The sequence below is a fragment of the Neofelis nebulosa genome, chromosome 15 (genome assembly GCF_028018385.1).
Source record: "Neofelis nebulosa isolate mNeoNeb1 chromosome 15, mNeoNeb1.pri, whole genome shotgun sequence".
NCBI lineage: Eukaryota > Metazoa > Chordata > Mammalia > Carnivora > Felidae > Neofelis > Neofelis nebulosa.
Genome location: NC_080796.1, coordinates 49,705,625 through 49,719,620, shown reverse-complemented (window position 1 = coordinate 49,719,620; position 13,996 = coordinate 49,705,625). Strand labels below are relative to the sequence as shown.

At 54.2% G+C, this 13,996-nt stretch overlaps 1 protein-coding gene across 19 annotated transcripts in view; it reads right to left on the bottom strand.

Moving 5' to 3' along the window:
* Positions 1-13,996, bottom strand: part of NFASC (neurofascin) — a 178,508-nt gene that overhangs the window by 52,022 nt on the left and 112,490 nt on the right. For 10 of the 19 annotated variants that reach the window (XM_058701645.1, XM_058701642.1, XM_058701649.1 and 7 more), the window contains 6 exons: positions 10,989-11,006; positions 10,104-10,209; positions 8,375-8,571; positions 7,792-7,914; positions 5,207-5,377; positions 907-957 (listed from right to left, as the gene is read on the bottom strand). In XM_058701645.1, the coding sequence (XP_058557628.1) occupies positions 907-957; positions 5,207-5,377; positions 7,792-7,914; positions 8,375-8,571; positions 10,104-10,209; positions 10,989-11,006 (666 nt within the window). The remainder of the gene's footprint in view (positions 1-906; positions 958-5,206; positions 5,378-7,791; positions 7,915-8,374; positions 8,572-10,103; positions 10,210-10,988; positions 11,007-13,996) is intronic. The other 9 variants (XM_058701644.1, XM_058701657.1, XM_058701658.1 and 6 more) reach the window with 3 other exon arrangements.

The following is a 13,996-nucleotide window of genomic DNA, read 5'->3' as shown; positions in this document are numbered from 1 at the left end:
TTAGAGCCTTTGCCTCTCTCCCCGGCTCACACTCCTCCTTCCCACCCCCCACTCCAGACCCCAATCATTGTTTATATTAGCACATCACAATGCAGACACTTCCTATCTATTCGAGCCCACAATGACCCCCCTGGGGACCTACAGCCTCAGCTTCCAAGGCATAACGGATGATGGGGGCCAGCTGCCTCGCCAAAGCCAGTAAATGATGTTTCCTCTGGCTGCTCAAGGGAAACAAGACATTCTTGAGCCATGGTGGGGGGTGGGGGCTCAGGTGTGGAAATAGCTAATGACTCTACTAATCAGCTTGAGCAACCAGTTGTGGGCTACGTCAGAAATATGCCTCATGGAAAGTGTCCCATGACTTGCAAGCGTGTGGGTGGGTGGGCACCCACCCATTTGTGCACACTGCTGGAGGAGGCAAGAGACCCAGGCAATAGAGCCACGGATGGTCCGTCTTCCTTTATACTTACCTTAAAAGAGAACTCAGCAGTGAACTCTCACTCATATTTGCCAGATGGATTTTAAAGACACATGGAGCCTGTGACACGGCACCCCCAGTAAGTAAGGCTAGATTGCAGAGCAGGCAATTCACATCCAGACGCGTAGGAGCTAACTAAATGTACCACAAAGCTTTCTGTGTACTGTAAACCACTAAGAGAAACCAGACTTCCGTCTCCTCCTCAACGTGCGTGCGGACGCATCTGTCCTCAGATGCTCTCCATCCATCCGCCACTGATTCCTAAGATTCTACTGAGTCCTCCCAGAAGCTCTTCTGAAGTCCTACCCTGGTCTGACCAACTGTCAGCCCTGCCACCCGGCGTGAGTTAATGACACGGTATCAGTCGAGTTAGGCAAACTGGGGTTAGGACAGGCAAGGTTACTCCCAAGGTTACCGCGGCGACTCACCACTGTATATGTCAGGGTGGTTTCTTAAGGACGAGTCATTATAGGGGTTGTCTGCAATAAACAAAAGAAGGTGAGCAAACAGGAGGCCACGGAGAGCTCATGGAGGCATAAACGGGGAGAGAACAACAGAAACGCAAAGCCACGAAAACAACCGGTGTTTTTTTTTTGGCAAAGGAAAGACACGGCAAATTTGAAAAGGAAATGTGCCTGGTGAAGAACAAGCAACATAAAACAGCCCAAAAAAGGGAAGAAAAGGTTAAATCCTGCAAAAGAAGGCAATAATAAGATAAGTTTCTTTTTAATGAAAGAAATTAGGCTTGACCTTTAATGGCTTGATCCTATGTTTCCAATCAAATGAGATAAGGATTAGTGGAATCCCACAGCGGTCTTTTGAACAACTTCCCATCAAAATCCTCAGTGCCCAGGGCTCTGGATCAGGCCAGCTCTTGGGGGGTGGGGGGTAGCGCAGAGCCCTCCTTGAGAAGGTAAGGTGCAGTGGTGGGAGCTCAGTGAGAGAAGACAGTCCAAGAGATACAGTTCATCAACAGAGAGAGAGAGAGTGAGACAGAGAGACAGAGAGAGAGGGACACAGGGGCCCTTGGCAGCTCCCGGTGATCACGGGCTGCCAGCGAGAAGCACCCAGCCTCCCCAGCCCACCTGACCAGCGGGCACCACCCTGGTCTCTGAGATGTCACTGCTGGCAGAAGGCCTCCTTCTACTCCAGGGAGGCAGAGAGAGCCAGGCTGCGGTTCAGATTTTCGGAAGAGAAAGGGAGCCTGGGACAGGAGAGAGAGGGTATGGGCTAGGAGTTTTACACTTGGATGGGAGAAACCCGCTGACCAAGCTAGAGATTCAGAGCTCCTAGACTGGCTGGGGCTGAAGTCATCCCTTCAGCAGGAGGTCGGCGGCTTTGGTTCCGACGTTAGGTAATTAAGACCCTTGGGCATTTAATCCTCTGTGAAAGACATTTTGGAACAGGGCACTGAAGCATGCCAAGGCTGTGCTTTTCATTCTACCGCCATCCCCGTCCAGCTACTGGGTTCAAGTTTTGATGGTACCAACAGGGGGTGGGGTGGGGGGTACAGCCGACTGGAAGCCAAGCAGACAGCCCTGAGAAGCCAGGGACAGAGTCCAACCGCCCGAGGGAGGCAAGGCGTTGTGCCAGAATATTTGCATATTTGAAGACAGATCAAATCGTGTTACAACCGATTATAGAGGCTGTGAACACTCTTCGCTGGGACCGTATTGCATCGCTTCCCAAATCTGCTTAACATCCACTAGGGGAGATGTGCATTATTCAGAACAATCCCTTAAGATGGGGCATGTTGAAAAGTCCGAGCCAGTCCGGAGAGTCGGCTTGGGTTCACCTGGAGCTAAGGGTGGGATCCAGCCTGCCGCGGAATGAAGAGGCAGGGTGGCAGAGGGGAGGAGGGGCTGAGGCTGCCTTGGGAGGGGACGGTCCTCCTCTGGCTTGGGAGGACAGGGGCACACAGCTAAAAGGGCCCTGGCTTCATGCTCCTAGGCTCCCATGCGACCAAGGTGAAACAGAACCCACCTCTTTGCAGAGAAGTGATCCGAGCTTGGAACTAACCTCACGGTTTGTGGATTCTGCAGCACAGCTGAGAAATTCAGGGAGGCTTTCTGACTCCGAAGAGTGTCACTTAGATTAGAAGTGACATTAGAAGGAAGCAGGCTTAGTGCTTCACTGTCTGCCTCAGCAGAGAAGCCTCCTCCTTCACCACGGTCACCTCTTATTGTGGCAGAAGGCACCCAAAGGGACCTGTTCCGGTGTGGGCAAAGTAGGACACGCACATCTTTGTGAGCCCGACTCTGCTGTTTGTCTTTGACCGCGACCCAAAACAAATTTGAAAAATGATTTCAGATCACCCAGTGTTTTGTATTAGATACCTTTTCCCCCTTCCTTTTACGTAGGTAGTGCAAACTCAGGCATGATGAGATTGGTTTCTTCCCCCACGGGGCAAACGGTGGTGGAGGGGCATGGTGAGAAGAGACTTTGAAGCTGTCCTAGCATGGCTATTTTGCCTCCCACCCCCAGACCTGGTTCTGGAGGTACAAGAAAGAGCCTATGTCCTTTCCAGGCAGGAAAGCAGAGAGAGCACAACTGTGCTATTTTAAGCAACTGTGCCCAATTCTGGGCTGGTGCAGATGCCCAGAACTTGCTCCCAGCCAAAGCTGCCCCTGGGAGAACTCCAGGAAGCAGACGGGGTTCTGTTCTCATCACCTGGGGGGTTCTCGGCATTCGGAGGAAAGAGTTTTCAGTGGCGAAGGGGACCCCGAAATGAAGCAGAAATAAATATCCTTTTCTTCCTCTGGTACAGAAAAGGATGTTTCTGGAAAGTCGAACTTCTAAATGTTGAGAATCTCTAGCTGCCTCTATGTTGAGAATCTCTAGCTGCCTCATTCCACAGAGGAAGACGCTTTACCATTTCCATCTCCCTGCGTGCACCCCACATGACACTGAGGACCACAGAAGGTCACCTGACTCACTCCCCCAACAGGAGGCTGACTTTCAGCATTGCACCGGGCAAGCAGAAAGGAATCCAGGTGACGGCACCGAAGGCCGTCCGGGGACTGGCTCAGTGAGCATCTTGCCCTCACTGCCCAGCACTGCTGGCCGCATCCTGGCTCCAGAGGCCACTCCAAGGTCCTGGGCAGACCACACTGTCCTCCTCAGCTCAGCCAGCTGGCAGCTGATTGCTCCTGACGTGCACTGAGACACTTCAGGCAGCCCAACTTTCTTCTCTAAGGGTCCCCTCTGGGCCTGGGTCCAGAATAAGAAAGCCAGCGAGGGGCAGCAAGCAGAATGAAGCTGGGTCATCCTGCCAGGAGCACGCGGGGCTTTTCCTGGGGTTTCTGGCCATCCTATTGGTTAGCAAATTATGGGCAGCGTGACACCAACTTTAGAACAGTGCGTCGGGAGCTGCAGAAGTGGGGGAGATGGGCTGGAGGAGGGTTCAATGGGGTCCAGAGAGAAAGAAGATGAGGGAGGAGAAAAGAAGAAAGGAAGAAGGACGGAGGAAGAGAGTGAGAAAGCAGAGAAGAAAATGAAGAGAAAAAAAAAAAAAAGAAGGGAAAAAACTTCCATACAGGAGAAGGGGAGCAGGAAGAAAGCTGTTCCTTGGGGGTCCACCCCGATGCCCAGTGGACACGGAGTGTGGGGCTGGGGGCTCTCAGTACCACCTGCTTCCATCACTGGCAGGGACCGCTGAGGAAAGATGACAGTACGAGGGGGCCAGGCCCCCAGCTGTCGTGAGTGAGGAGTGAGCTCCCCCGGCCTCTCCCCGCGCCCTTCTGGGAGGTGTGTGGGCTCTGGGGTTCAGGCTGTTTTCCCCCACCTGCGGCAGCTGCCGGTGCCTATGTGATGCCATTTGCCTGGCCTCCCCCAAAACCACCACCGTCCACGGTGTGGAAAACGGCATTCACAGCTGAGTCCGACAGACTGAGGTCTCCTCTCGAGAAGGCCTGTTACAAACCCACGCTGCAAACTACCACGGCCACTTTGAACCCAATGCCCTAAAGCAGGCTGAGGACTTGAAGCCAGAGCTCCAGGCCGGCGGGTCCCTGGCAAGAAGTATCTCTGTGAACTGACTAGGTTCCCTCCTCCGTGGAGGGCCACCGGTGCTAAGCGGATCGGGAAATGCCGACTCCCCTTGGCACCAGCCAAACGGCGTCGGGAAATAAAAACGGCAACAAATAAAACCAGAACATAAGTCTGCAACTTGCAAACGCAGTCATTCCAGGCGGTCCAGCGTATACGTGTTACAGAATCAAGCACAATTCATGGCGGTGTCCCTACTCATTTGGCTATTCTGTACTATGGCTTTATTCTAGAAGTACGGACAACCATACAACGGCTAGACATAAAAGAAATACTCAAGCTGTGTGCACGAGAGAGATGCCAGATGGCCACTCGAAGCAGTGCTTCTCCGATGCCGCTGTGTGTCCAGGGCACCTAGAGAGCTAATGGAGAACACGGAGGCCGGGACCGTGGAGGCAGGTTAGGGCTGAGCCTGGGATGGTTGCCCAGTTGGCCAGGTGACTCGGACTGACACCGAAGCTTGAGAGGCACTGACTTAGAGTGGGACCAAGTTTAACCCAAGGCTTCAGAATGAAGAGATGTCGTTTCAAGTGGCTCGAGTGGCTGAGGCACAATGAGCCGGGAGGATTCCCTGGTCAGTCTCGGGGACAAGGCTTCCCCCAGACCCAGGTGCCTGGGGCTCCATGAGCTCAGTGGGCTTGTGCCCCTGGCTCCTGGCCCCCGGCAGGGACCTGCACTTACTGGTGAGGACCTTGAGGGTGAACGCGTTCTTCTGCTGGATGGTGTGGGTAAAGTGGAAGCGGGCATTGCAGCTGTAGTCTGTCTGCATATCCTGCAACATCACGTTAGAGAAATACAGGTCTCCGTTGTGGCCCTGGGAGACGCGCTTGTCTTGGGTGATGGGCTCCATGGCTATTAGGAAGCAGAGGTACAGAGGGAGGTTAGCAGTAATGGTAACAGTAATACAATCATGATAGTTCTGGCAATCGAGGACCAACAGGGCGCCCGGTGGGTCAGGAATTCAACGTTATTTGGTCTAATCCTCTCAACTCTGAGGCAAGGCTTATTCGCATTTTACAGATAAGAGAGCGGTGGATTTAATGATGTGTCCGGGTGGATTTAATGTGTCCTGCGTTGCAAAAGCAGTGACGGAAGGGCAGGATTCAGATTCACACCGGTCTGCCCACCACACCCATGCTCTATGGCCATACTTTTCCGCCTCCTGTTCATGCCAGAAAAACTCTGGCCCCGAGCCAGAGGGAGGGATTTGCTTCCCAAATCAAGAGTCAAATTCACTCGTTTTCTATCTGAAGCTCTTACTCCCACCAGCACTACCAATTATAATCGCGAGATACATACTAATCAATGATATGCACCATCAATTTTAGGGTGCTTCCTAATTTCAGTGATGGTTAACACATGAAAATGGTGTTTTTTAGAATTAGTGACATCCTGGGAGTGGCTGAAGAGGCTGACTACATTATCTATGATTTTTGAAGCATTAGACGTAAATTCAAACTCTTTCCTACCCTGCCCCCCCCCCCACAGTTGTTTATTAAGTCACTATTTCTTTTTGTTTTGAAGTTTATTTATTTTGAGAGAGAGAGCACACGCGAGCAGCAGGGGGACAGAGAGAGAGGGAGAGAGAATCCCTGTCGGTGCGGAGCCTGACTAGGGGCTCAATCTCATGAACCGTGAGACCAGGACCCGAGCCAAAATCAAGAGCGGGAAACTCAACTAACTGAGCTGCCCAGGAGCCCCTTAAGATGCTACTTCTTAAGGCTCAAAGTTAATGATGCCAACCCTTCAACGATGGGCTGGTCGGTTCTGCAAATCATTTACCCAAGATTTACTGCAGGCCTACTGTGTGCCAGGCACTGTGCCAAGTATTGGTGAAAGAGCGCCAAATCTAGCAGAAGGTGCAGCAGATAAACAGTGCAGGGTGGTGAGTGGGAAGCACCTGGTAAGAAGGGGATGAGCTGAGAAGAGCAGCACCCAGTTCCTTCCAGGGTGTCCTCATCTGGGGTTTGGAGGCCGTATGACAATTACCAGACAGAAGAGACAGGGGCCCTAAGACGTTTCTAAGCAGCAGAAACAGTGTGTGCTAAAGGTGAGTGCACACAGCTGGGGCAAGGGGTAGGAGAAAGGCTGGGGAGGCAGAGGGAGCCAGATCAGGAAGGGAAAGAAGTCTGGACTTCGTCCGAGGTGATGGAGGAGACAGTGAAGGGCTCGGAGCATACAAATGAAACTATCAGATTCATTTTTGGGAAGACCAAGGAGGCCAGTTATGGCTGATTATGGCAACCCAGGGAAATGCGGACGGTGGCCTGTGTTGGACAGATGCCAGCAAGGGTCACGAGATCTGCTCGGGAGGCAGCATGGACATAAGCTGGTGACGGGAGTGATGCAGGGGATGAGAGGGTCTGAGCTGTTAGCTAACTAACCAACCCTCCAGCCCGTGGCCGGGCAGCCTTCCCCAGGCATATGCACCATGGTGATGTAGCGAGACAATGAATGAGGGCAACGCCCTCAGCAAAACAATGCGCAACTCTGCCTCCTCGACAGGCAGCCTCTTTCAGAAGCAGGCCGCTAAAAACTCGGGGATGGACGGAAGATGCATGATAAGCAGGCAAGCAGGCAGATCTATACATTGAGCGATGGATGGACAGACAGGGGAGCAGGTACGGAAGGAGGCGGAGGGGAAGCCGGGAAGACACAGACAGCGGTGCTCCAGTCGCCTTTATAACTCACGTCCCCACTTATTTTGGTTGAAAATGTGGGAAGAAACAGGTCCAGAGTGGTGAAGAGTCTCAGTCCAAAACAGAACCGAACAAGCTCTCGACGATACTCTGTCCCTCTGCAAACACCGTCTCCCTATCGCTCCTTTATCAAAGGTTACATCCCTGTGCCTGGCTGTGTCCCAGTAAATCCAGACCGACCAGAGATTGAACCACGAGGCTTTCTGTCAACTCGCCATCATCACAAATATTACTGAGCACTTTACCGTGCATCTGGCTCTGTTATAAGCATTTTGGCTGTATGACCTCATTTATCCTGACAATGGCCCTATTAAAGAGGGACAGCGATTAGCCCTATTTCTTCCAGAAGAGGAAACTGAGGCCCAGAGATGTTAAGCAACTTGCTATCAGCAGTCAGGCTAGGAAATTAGCCTGAGCGGCCTCTCACCGTGTTCTCAGCCACGTGGCCCCTTTACACCAGCTTCTCACAAGTGAAGGCCTTCCAGCCTTGGGCAAGCCCTTCCCATTTCACACACCCACCCCCCTCCTTAAGATTAAAGTAGAAATCAAACGCCCCCTAAGACTTACAGCTGCTCATCCAGAAGATGACTGGGGACGGAAGTCCGGGTGGGGGGTTGCACTGGAGGGTCAAGGGAGCACCTTCTTGAACCACGACAGGGTCTAGGTTTTCCTTGGGCCACAGGGGAGATTCTGGGGAGAGTCAGACAGAGGCGGGTGAAATGAGGGGGATGGCTGGGGCCGAGGCAAGGAGCAGGTTAGAGGCAGAAATGCAAGGGGGAGAAGGACAAGGGGAGATGGGAGAACAAGGGAGTGGGGAGAGAGCCCCCGTGGGTCTAGGCAAGGTACAGCGAGAGAACAGAGGCCATTTGTCTAAATAAATGCACAGCCTCAAAGGCTCCTCTCCTTCCTCTCCTCCTTTGCCCAGAAGGCAGGTGAAGTTGCTCAAGACTGGTTTGGTAGCCTCCTCTCCCAGGAATCTTTCTGAGTAGGGGGAGGTGCGCTCCTCCTCAGAGGCAAACAGCAAGCAGGACTTGCAGGGCACCAAGGCAGCCAAGGGCAGGGGCGGCCTTTCTGGAATGACCCTCCATGCTCCCCCCCCATTTCCCCAGAAGCAGGGCATGCCGGTCCCCCCTCTGCCCATGCTACTCACTGGACACCTGCAGGCGGATCCTATTGGACAGGGCCGTGCCAAATTTGTTCCGGGCAAAGCACTGGTATTCCCCCTCATATTCCTCGGGCCGCCCCCCACTGCGGAAGTCGATCACCAGGGTCCCGGATCTCCTCCTCATTGACACCCGGGGGTCCTTGGCGATGTTGAAGAACCTGCTGTTGCGAGTCCAGTGGAAGCTGTGTACGATGGGGGCGGGGGACGGGCGAGGAGGGGAGAGGCAGGACCACAAAGAGAAACAGGGTGGGCTCCGGGCTCCAGGTGAGAGCCTCGGGGCTCTGGTCCCTGACCCTGTCCCATAACCGCACCTCCATACCAGTGGGTCCCACCCTGGTTGAGCGGCAGAACTGACCGGGAAGCCTGATAAAATGCAGAGTCCTAGGTGGCAGTCAGATGACCGTGTGGGGGACACGTCCCTGACATTAGCGCTCTTACCCAGCCAAGGCTGGGAGTCATGGCTGGAAGTGGTAGATACCCACATAGCCACCGGGGGACAATGTTCTTTGCGGGAGCAGGCAGGGACTTTTAGTTTTTATTTATTTTATTATTTTTAAAAAATATTTATTTCTTTTTGAGACAGAAAGAGAGAGGGCGTGTGTGAAAGTGGTGGGGTGGGGCGGAGAGGCAGAGAGAGAGGGAGAAGGAGGCAATCCCAAGCAGGCTCCACACCATCCACTCGGGGCCTGACTCGGAGCTTGATCCCATGAACCATGAGATCGTGACCTGAGCCAAAAGCAAGAGTCAGATGCTTAACCGACTGAGCCACCCAGGTGTCCCTAGGCAGGGAGTTTGATTTTTTGTAATATTTCACCCAGGCCAAGCACATCGGGGAGCTGGCTCTACCTCTCCTGTCTCATTCGATAACCAACTCTAAAGCCAAAGCCAAAGAGCAATGGCCCGGGTTATCCATGCTCCTGCTCATGGGTGCAGAAGACAGCAGTGGCCGCACCTTCTAGCCCAGGAGGGCCAGCTTTGAAAGAACAAGCAGCCCTCACAAAACTGAGCCCAGAGGGGAAGACGCTAGAATCTCCCTCTCCTTCTGGGGGGGTGGGGATGTGTGCACAGCTGTCCAGAACATAACTTAAAAGAAGCAGGAGTGGCTGCTCAGTGTCTCAGAATCACTGTTACTGCAAAGGAACCGTGGGGGGCAAAGACCAAACTTCAGAAGTAAGGCCATCCATGCCCTGCCTGACCCTGCAGGGTGACCCTGTTCCTTCCACCCTGGGTGAGAGAGAGGCCTTGCTCTCTTCTCAGGCTCACGCAGACCAGGTGGGGGGTGGGTAGAAGAAGGCTGCCATATACCCAAGGCTCTGTCCTGCCTCATTTTCCCTGACAGACACCTGCACAGGGTCCTGTCATGTTTGGTCTGAATCAGGCACGAGGCTCTGGAACAGTCCAGCCTGTGGAGGCTGCTCTGAAGACGGGGGACCAATAGCAGAACATCTCTGAATCTCCAGGGTTTTCTGTCTGCTGGAGACAAACCTGGCCTGGGGGTGGGGGTGGGGGGTGGGGGCAGTGCAGTCAGAGGCCTGGGTTTAAATCTAAGCTCTGCCCTTTTCAGTCTGGGAGACCTTGGCAAAGGGGCGTAATATCTCCGTGCTTCTGTTTCATGTCCTCTTCAGGAGGACGGGGGTTCTTCTCTGAAGGGCAGGGGTGTGGTCTCAATGCCCTCTTTGCGGGGCCCCTTGGATTTACCTGCCAGCGCACTCACCTGGGGGCCGGGTTCCCCTTTGCTTCACACTCAATCAAGATGTTATCACGGGGATCCACGATGTGGTCCTTCACTGACTGCTTGGTGATGGTCGGGGGCTGGGACACTGCAACAGCACAAATAGGGAGCGGTCAGGGTTGCGGGGACCTGCCGGGGGCCCCGGGCTCGGGGAATGGCTGAAATTAACATCTTCAGGAGCCATAGGACAAGCAGGCAAACGGGGGGCGGGCAGTGCCTCCTTTTGAGGACCCAGCTCCTTAAATGGGGCCGCAGGAAAGGGGGTTTTGCCAAAGACTGAGCCTAAGAAGAATCCCTCGAAGATCTCATGGGATCCCTACGAGAAACTTTTGTTTTACCCATTCTTCTATCCCAACACTCAGTATGATGCCTTGTGCACAAGAGTTCTTGATATATGTTTGTCGAACGAATATAGGAACCCAGCGCAGGTCACATTCCAGAGCCTAGTAGCCGTGATGGTTCTGAGCCCTGGAGGGTCAACAGACGGCCGAACTGTGGTGAGGCTGGAGCTCACAGGTTCAAGTTCCCAGGGCCTGGGCCCAAAGAACCAGCTCCTCTCACGCTTGGTCCCCACCTCCAATGTTCTCCGCGGTGCTCCTTGCCAGCTACCTGAGGGTGGGGAGCGGAGGCCCTTCTTACCCACCTGCTCCTCTGCCCTTCCCAGCAACAGGAATCTCCGGGTGGATGGCTGCGTCCCCGTGTGGTAAGGGACCGCACTACAGGGCCCTGGTGTCAAGAAACCCCCAGCAGGCAGGGTGGAGAGGCGGCTGATCCCCCCCCATCTCCTCACTTGGCCTTCTCCCACCCTCCCTGCTGCCCTCCTACCTCCCAGAGGCACAGGTGCACAGAGGCGCCCGGGGGACTTACGCTCATTCTGAATGCTTGCTGTTAGTTCCGACGGGTTAGCATTGTGAGGGGGAGAAAAGAAGACAGAGGTTATAGGTTATCGTACACGACTACTCGCCCAGGGGTCCTCACGCCCCAGCCTGCCGGGAGAGTAGGGCCGCAGCGCTCGGTGGGAGAGCCACCCAGAGGTGGGGACGGACTCAGCGAGCGCTTCACAGAGGCGACATTTCCACGGGGAGCTCAAACCAAGCAGTTGAGCAGAAAGACCGGCTTCTGATCAAGTGGTGTTGCCGGGAAAGCCCAACTCTCGAACGGAACGATGCTGCTGGAAGGAGGCTGGGCTCTAAAGATGCCGTCCACCCTCTCTGGACGCCACTGAGGAAAGCGGGCCCCCTGGCCAACGGTGCCCGGGCGAGGCTGAGGCTGAGAAGCCTGGCAGCAGATCTGAACCAGCGCGATGAGGCAAAGCCCGCACGGTCCGCAGGCCTCGCTCCTTCCGCTGCACCTTCTTCTCTGTCCCACATGCAAGCACCTCCTTGCCTATCCTTTGGAAAATTCTAGGGACCGATGAACCACCGCGGCTCTGCTCGTGGCAGAAATACGCTGCCCTACGGAAATCCCTCTTCCAAACAAGTGCAGGGATGAAACAGAGCCCACCGCTCCTTTCTGTGCTTTTTACGAAAAGGATAAAGAGGCAGGTAGCAAAGGTCTGCACACCTGAGATGTGCGGGTGCTCGTGTACAGGTGTGTGCATGTTTGAGGTCGGGCTTCTCAAACCTGACAAGTGTATGAATCACCCAGGCTGGCGGGGGGTGGGGGGGGGTGGGTCTGGTTAAAATGCAGATTCTGATTTAGCAGACCCTGCGTTTCTGACAAGCTGGTGGTCTGTGTACCCAGCTTCGAACGGCAGGATCTTCGATGGTCACGTGCTTCCTGGGGAGGAGGTCTTGGTTAAAATTCGCAGAAAGGAGAACATGTGTTTCTGTAACTTCGTAAGGTGTCCCTTCTTTATGGTTCTATCGTGAAGTAACAGGCCGTGCGTATGTCACGCTGGTGCGGATATCAGGTACGTGTTGGTGCTGTGGGCTGACTTCTTCAGAGTGGGTGCTTCCCCGGGAAGCAAAGGCTGTGGGGGAGCCAAGGTGACCTCGAAGCTTTCTGACTCAGCCACAGTGAGTTGTGGAAGGGGAGTCCAGGGGCCCAGAGAAGGGCGGTGTGCAGCAGGCAGGGCTAAGGCAGGACCAAGAGGTTCCGGAAGAGTCACGAGAGAGAAGACAGACATGGGAGAGGAAAGGTGGAGTGTGGCAGGAACGAGTCCCCTGCGATCCACACTGTTGGTACATGAAAGTCTTGAGTAAGACCCACGAAAAGGTTCAAAACAATTCTTTCAAGTGGGCCAGGGTTGTGTGTCTGCTGGGGCACTGAAATATTTTATCTGCTTTGCCATTTGCCTGGGTGCAGCCTCGGCAGGAAACAAAAAGGAATGAAAAGTCCGGGGAAAAGCAGAAATCTGTGGTTTCTGAACACGTGCTCCCGGGAACTCCCCATGATGGCATCTTCACCCATATAAGATCTTCCTGCCAGGGGCCCAAGAAAGATAGTTCTGGAAAGCCAGTGTGGTTGGGCATGGAGGAGGAGGAGGGGAGAACGGGCCATTTTCAGGAGAAGTAGGCCCTTTGACCATTAGCCCAGGCCTGCGGTTTCTTCATCTCAAGACACAGTTGATGTCTCTTGGGTCCTCACACACAGTGGAGGGCTCTGTCCTTGTCCTGGCAGGGGTTTTGCTTTGCCCACATGGCCTTCAAGCCTCTCTTTTATAAAATCAAAGGTTGGCTCAATGGAAAGAGCCCTAGACATTATCCAGGGAATCTCAGATTCTTAGAAGGGAAGTCATTCAGTTAAGGGCACGTAGCAAATTTGCTGCAGAACTGGAATAAGGACCAGTTCTCCTGTACTCTGGTCCAAAGCTCCTTTCACAGATCCATCCTTGGCCAGAGAGGTGGGTGGGCCAAGTGGGGCCCCAACACTCTCTCCTCCTTGACATTCTGGACAAAGGAGAGTAAGGAGGGAGGTCTTGGGGGGAGTGGAGACCCTCAGAGCTGGCTGGATGCTGTCCCCAGCCCCACACTGAAATCAGGCCAGGGGCCTCTTGAGAGTCTAATTCCCTAAGGAGGTAATGACATCTGCAACCGCCATTGTGCCACCAAGGAATTTATTACAGAGACACAACCAAACCAGAGGACAAGCCACCATAGGGAGATGACCGTGAGGACCGCGTGCCTGGGGACAAGGGCAGCCTACTTAGTCCTGTGACAACCCCCCCCCCCCCAAACCCTCTGTTACACCACCTGCCCTTCTCTCCATCTATAGAACTTGCTGGTGATGTCAAGTGGAAAATGAGTTTGCTCTTCTGCCTTCCAAGGGGGAGGAAAAGTCTTCCAATGAGCTCTGCAGGGGGTAAGGCAGGTGCCTGCCCCGTCTGCAAGGTTCCTTTATCCATGCACTTCTTCTCTTTCCCTGGCTGGTATTTACAGTCCCTGGCACCCAACCCATCCCTGAAGGGTGTGTGTGTGTGTGTGTGTGTGTGTGTGTGTGTGTGTGTGTGTGTATTGAGGTCGTCCTGCAGCACTATTTGGGATGACAGTGAGGAAGAAATGTTCCTCCCACCCCGCCGTCTCCTCTGTGGGCTCCTAGGAGAAAAATGCCCAGTCCCTTGACGTGGAGAGGGGGACAGAGGGGCGAGCTGCCAGCAGACTCACTTTTTGGCAAACCCACTCTTGTTGATGAGGCGACCCTTTGCTTTCTTCAAAGGTCACGCTGTTCTCCTTGGGGCTGGTGGGGGGGGGGGTGAGGCGGGTGCGTGTGACTCTGTTGGCACAGCGGCGGGAGCTGGAGGCCGGGGCTTCAATGAGGGATTGTGTAGCCGCCGGTGGCTATTCCAGGAAGCCTGCTGGGCCCAAACTCCCCAGAGCAGAAGCAGTGCCCCGGTCCTCAAGGCACAGATAATGCCCCCTGAAGGGGCAAGCGAG